Source organism: Echinococcus granulosus (assembly GCF_000524195.1).
Source record: "Echinococcus granulosus chromosome Unknown EG_S00053, whole genome shotgun sequence".
NCBI classification, from domain to species: Eukaryota; Metazoa; Platyhelminthes; class Cestoda; order Cyclophyllidea; family Taeniidae; genus Echinococcus; species Echinococcus granulosus.
In genome coordinates, this window is record NW_020170433.1 from 538,924 (window position 1) to 545,485 (window position 6,562).

The 6,562-nt window shown below is 39.0% G+C and overlaps 1 protein-coding gene across 1 annotated transcript; it reads left to right on the forward strand. All coding sequences in view use genetic code 11, as the record gives it.

Annotated features, from left to right (window-relative positions):
* Positions 1-890: 890 nt before the first annotated feature.
* EGR_06245 (hypothetical protein) lies at positions 891-5,579 on the forward strand (the record flags this gene model as incomplete). The annotated part of the gene is made up of 6 exons (XM_024495494.1): positions 891-901; positions 1,009-1,225; positions 3,558-3,656; positions 4,661-4,795; positions 5,361-5,399; positions 5,433-5,579. 6 exons carry the CDS (start codon positions 891-893, stop codon positions 5,577-5,579), a joined length of 648 nt encoding a protein of 215 aa, XP_024350125.1.
* Positions 5,580-6,562: the final 983 nt, after the last annotated feature.

Consider the following 6,562-nt stretch of genomic DNA (forward strand, 5'->3'; position numbering starts at 1 on the left):
TAGAAGAAAATCACTAGCAGTAAAGGCCGGCCAATTCTGGTCTTTTGTATTAAAATGCTACCGCAACCAAGGGCAGTATAAAACTAACTGAAGGTGGAAAGCCGTCTTGACATCAATACTTAGCAAATGAAAATATTAAAAAATGCTTTCACCATTACCACATAACTTTCTATCAAAATAATTTTACAACAAGTCATGCGCCAGTCAACTTGGATCAACCGCTTCACTTATAATCTTCGAATCATTGTGGCCAACATTGTCATCTAAGCGCAGACAGGTGGTTGTCTTTGAAAAGTTGACAGCATTTAAATGTGTTAATGCGGTTGTAAGTCAATTACCCTTCAAGTATGATCGAAGGCTAGAAACTTGCTGATTTGGATTTTACACCTCGGTTTTGAAAGATGCCTAATTTATTATCACATGTTCTTTCATCACTGTTACCGGGCGTCTTGATGAGTAGTGCGCACAGGATATGACAAAGAGGCCGCACCTACAACTTGCCATTGGGTATGGTACCACGACGATAAAATTTCATCTACCGTAAGTCCGTGATATGTGAAGTCTTGGCTTGACCTAGGAGAGAGCATAGGATAATATTTCATTGTGTTTAAATCAACAGAAAATGAAAGAATAAGGAATCCAAATTGGCACATGGGAAAGTAAATTATATTTGTGATAAGACCGCTTGTGCACAGCACGATGAAGAAAGGGTACATGATGGAAATGATATAGCTTACATATTTATTATGAGATTAGAAATGAAAACTGGAAATGTTATAAAGAATATCAGAAAAATTTTTCGCCTATTTTTTGAATTGGAATCATATGGAATTCCAAAAACAGCAAATTTTTAGGCATTTCACAAGTGCATCGCACCCATTAAACGCCATATGGAACAAAAGTAAGTTGCAAGCAAACCGGATAAGTACTTGCCGCTATTTATTACAACAAATATTAAGTTTACTGAAATGATCACCATCACAATTCACAATTTATTTCTTCCCCAAGGTGTCACAAGCTTGCAGGCAATCGTAGTGAATTCCCAAAAAATGGCTCTCCTGTAAACTCAAACGGCAGGATTCCAGCCGCCTCTTCTCTCTCATTCCAATCTCTCAACCATGCATTTCATTTTTCACGTGATAATCGAATAATAATGCTAAGTCACAGTGATAACCATTCCTTGGCGAATTGTCACCAAAGCAATAAGGAGAATGAGGATAAGTCAGTAACGCTCTTTCATCTCGTTCCATTCCTTCCAATCGAATACATCTAACACTGTTATGTTCCAAGTTTGTGAGCGTGGTCTGGATTCCATCGAGCTTCTAACCAGATAATCGGCAAGGACTTCAGAACAGATCTCATTGTTTACCGAAGTACATGAGTAAACATAGGAAGCACCTTGAGAACGCTTGAATTTGGCATATGGATAGCGGAGACCGCCCATATCTGGGTCGCTCGCTCAGCGTAGGCACATGTATTCATAGTAAACAATTGGCCCTGGATTTAGTGATTATTGGCCCTTTTAAAGTGCAGTTATAGATTATCTTTACAAGCTTGATCGCAGTTTTTTGGGTATTTGAGAAATTAGCCCCAACCACAGATTGTGAAAATTAGAAAGGAACTTTTTCGGGGGTTGCAGATACCTTCAGCAAACTTGAAAATATATGGTCTTGACATCACTCTTTGAAGATTGGTTCAACCAGGATTGGGTAACACCAGTGGTTGAAAAAAGACAAAAACAGTGGAGAGCACAATAGAAAGTACCTTACAACACATGCATTAACCAATTTGATGTAACTCTTACTAGTTACAACAGGTCGTTGCTGAGGCCTAAACCGAAATCAAAACAAACTTCCAGTTTGCTCGACAACGCAAGAAATTACTTCTGTGGGTGATTGGGAATCACGGGCTACGACTCTTTCATTGAGGTGCTCACTAATAGCGCTGAGGACACCTGAAACCCCCAAAAATGTTCCTGTTTAACTTTCCAGAAGCTTTTACTGTAGCATCGCAAGTCTTTTGGAATAGTTGAGTCTACTAGCAAGGACCTTGGACCATGTCTCCAAGCCGAAGTACAACCTGCAAGGTCTCAAGTTACCTCATAAGCGAATGCAGTGTTAAGTAAGCTGTCAAAGCATTGCATAGCCCCTCTCTTCTTTAAATGTCATCTTCGGTGCACCTCTTGGTCAACCTTCCTCGTCGACCATCACAGCGTAGTTGGAGACGCACTAATTACAACCCCGAACCAACTACACTAGTCATCGAATCTGCATTCAGCTGGGAACACTTCTGACCACAACATCACCAGTCCATCTTGAAAATTCCACTGAACCTTAAGTTTTGTCCTATTAGCGAACTGTATTGGGGAAGGGAGAATGTGCTGGTTATCTTGCAAGAACATTGGCTAAAAGCAAGATAATCCTTCGAGTCTGTTTCTCCTCGCCACTTGGTACTCCACTGATGGCCAGACATATATTTATCTGGATCTACCTAGCTAGTTCCAAGGTGTGGGAGATATCGCGTGTTCACCTATTGACGTATGCATACTGGTACCGTAGACAGCGCAGTAAGTAACTTTTTCAGATGGTTCAAGGCTGATGTCGCTTCGGCATTTCTGCAAAGCACACGACTGGGGCAATTGCCCTTCTGCTAGGAGTTTTCTCAGATTTGCCCATCAAAACCAGATGCCCTCCTGTCATGTTAGGGTTTTGTCTTCACTACTAGTAATAAAAGTATTGGTCCTTTAGGATCGAATTGCAGAGCTCCAAGTCTCCCAGGAGAGCCGAGAATACTGGCACGATCACCAATGCAGGTCCCCAAGCGGAAGTTGTCTGCGAGAACTAAAGTGTCTACAAAATCAAACGCGGTGCTAAACAAACTATTAAGACAGTACACACTTCTGTGACTATTTTCGCCAACAATCTAGCAACTACCTCTCACTCAGTCCCTCCGGGTTAGTTGAGAACGCGTAAGCTACACTTCAAGTGCGCTATTAATCACCCTAAAGCTAAAGTCAAACAGTTCTTATAAATACGCTTTGCTAAACCGATCCAATGACTTAGGCACAAACGCGGGCACATGTCTAGACTCATACCCAGTCTCTGGCAGTGTCCGCCAGCAGGCAAAAGGTCTTAGCTTCGTGCACCCATACACGCTTCGGTCAAAAAAGGCATCTGCCCTCTAGTTAAGAGTTCGGCAGAGTCAAGGCCACGCAAACACAGATACCTCAGATTACAAAACTGGCAACTCAGTTGCAATATTTGGTGACACATGTTATAACAAGCCGACTCCATAATTTTACAGTCACCTTGAAATAGGCAAAAAATTTTGGCACCACCCATTATTCACCACGTTTGTACGAAATACTAACAGTAAAACAATGTGGAAAAATTTTTTGTACATAAATACTGAATCAATTCCATATGCATTCTGTACTAGCTAGAAGTTTGATTAAAAAGTTTAAGAATAGAATATCCTCATTAAGATAGCTAATGGGTTTATTTTTAGTACATCACTTATGCCGAAGTACTAAAATAAATAATTAATTTCCCTTTTAGAACAAAGTATCTCGGTTAGGTAAAAGTAAACTTCCGTTCCAAGCTGACATTAAAGTACCTCTCCCAAAACCCCTTTTAACAATAATTTTTCCCTTCGAAGTATTAACTTCCACATAACGTGCTGCTATGATGTATCCACAATGTTCAATTTGTGTCCCGCATGTGAGAGTCCGCAAAGCAACCTTCAACATGTTGAAGTAATTTATCACGCTAAAGAAATCGCACGAAGTACTGAAATTTAAAATAGGTACAAGTACCTTTGTGGTATCTTGCTTCATAGGTGCAAGCATTAAATCATAAATTTGTTAATAGGTTGCCTGTGTGAGGTACAAGTACGGCAGAATGTGCATTAACGGTTAAGACAAATGGAGATTTTAGCTTCACCTGTACATAATGATTCTACTATCCAGGGCTAAAATCCTTGACCTTTACCAAAATCAAACAAAACAATGAGTATCGCTGAAAGTACGAAGCGCCACTCTTGACGGCTGTTAAAAATTACAGCAAACATGGAGAACGATCAAGACGATTGGTGATGAACAACAGTGTGGCAAATAACCAAAACGTGTTCTTTGTAAAAGATCTTCCCTTCACTCGCGAAGATAGTGAAACTGATAAAATAAGTGGTAGCTCAAAAGAACTGATTTCCGACACCTTTCTGAATCTCAAGGGATGAGAAATTTTACTCTGGTCTTTTCTGTATTGGAATATGAGAATTTGAAACGGTTGAGGTGTTATCATGAGAAGGTTCTTCATTCACACTGAATCAGTCGTCACTTTTCGCAGTCTCATTGCTCCCCTTTTTGCTAACAATAGCTCTCTTCCATGGTATTGTGTCACTAACTAATCGGAAGAGTCTCAGAGCTCTGCATTGGTGGTAATGGTAAGTAAATCCTAACTTTACCAAAATCCGGCTTCCGCTGACCCGATGCCATGAGATGGAAATAATTGTTGTTTAAGTGGATCCAAAGACTCACAACGGGGTGGCCAGCTAAGTTATGTTGGTTAAAGCTGTTAATCAAACCACGGACCCTATCATATAATCATCCATTATAAAGTGGATTGGAACATCTCTTAGAATATTTTATAGTACAGCCATGTAGCTAATAAAATATGATAAAACTAAATCAAATTATTATTTATGGGAAAATGACCCGGATATGCTCAAAACGGAGCATCTCTTTGAAGTGGATTCGATACTAGGAAACATCCCTGAGACAAGACCATTGTTGAAATATGTAACACCTTCCTTATGATGAAAAGTTTATAGAAAGAATCGTGATAGTCGAGACAGAGAAGTGGCCATGTGGAATGGAAGAGTCGATGCTCAAAGAAAATGAAAGTTTATGTGATGAAACGACATCTTTCCTAGCTTTTTATTTTCCGTACCCTGTCGGTTGGTCGCTATTCCGGTGCTTTAAAGTTCCACCCAGGTCTTTAGCTCCTAAATCTTTGACCATATTGATGTATATTTATGCCTTCAGAATTGGCTCAGGGCTCTGCAGAGTGATGTTTATCTTAAACAAAGAAGTTTACTTCCGAGGCTTGATTAATCATATATTCATATGTTACGTGAATTCGTACCACACTGAAATAAGCAATCAACAAAGTATTGAAAAGCCTTGGTCACCTCGCATAAAACGACTTTTGGCGCCTCATGACTAGTCAGTATTGCGTGCACCTTGATTGCTCTTTCTTTGTTACCTATATATATTACCTCAGCTACAGATTGGTATGCCGTTGAGAATTCAGTTATACTCACCTTCACAAAAATGGATCGCTTCTACTTAAAAACTGAAAAAGAATAATGAAAAATCGACATCCTACTATACTTATTTTGAAGTATGGTCTTAATTCTGGTTCGTTTTTAGACAGATTCGCTTAAATGGTGGAATAAATCTAGATTTTATCAGAGTAAACAATGCATGTGCATCAGTAAATAGCACTTTGAAAACACGTTTGTTCACGAAACAGGGAAAACATTTGAAAACTGGTGCATGCACCCATCTAATTCGGTGTTAGATATTAAGCTTGACAGTAAATAAAGTATTGTCTGAGTTGTCGCTGAACCCTACGAACGGGGGCGATCAGGTGCGCTGTAGCACATTGGCAGTACGCTGGTACTTCAGATAATGGTCCCAAAAATAACTGACTAGATTAAACTTGGAAGGATTCCAAGCCAATTAAGAGAAGTTCAGTTACATCCTTTATTGAATTGAAAATAAAGTATTGAACTGAAAAGTATCTAGATTACGAATTTCGTTGAGCAGCTTTTTAAAAAGACTGCGAAAATTTGAATTAAATCCGGCCCGGCGGAGTGTATAATGACCCCAAAATTTCCAGTTAAAGGAGAGTAAGACCAAACAAACCGCATTTTTCGTCAGTGTCGCCAATTAGAAAATTAATTTTGTGCTCGACTTCCAGACTAGACAACAAATTTTCGTCGTATTGACGTGCACAAGGATTACGGGTTTAATATGTCCACTAGACATTACGATGAGAATGTAAGAGGCAGCGCTTGGCTGATAAAATCGGCAAATTTATTTTCTTTCTGAAGCAAAGCTATTGAAGAGGCAATATATTACGCAAGGTAATGGGAATGTGGCCTTTCCAAAATGTTTTCATCATGACACTTGTGTGTTAGACTTACACAGATACGTAGGCGCCGTAAAATCAGTAATTATTAATGGTGCCAGTCAGTTTACATATGCCCTTTGTGAAATGCGACTTTGTTTCTAAATGATTCAAGGGATTGTAGCATATAATTGCCGAACATATTTCAGTAATGTTTCGCCTCGAATTATTAAATTTCTTAGCTAAACTACGAAAAAGCTTTCTATCTTCTTCAAATACATGACATCATCAGAATGGGTGTTTTCAACTGCGTAAATATCACAATAAGACTGCGATGTTAAATCTCTTGAAAGTACACATTAATGCTTTTATAACTCGAAATTTTTGAAAGACTTTATTCATATTTTGATTCTATGCTCAACCTTTAAAAT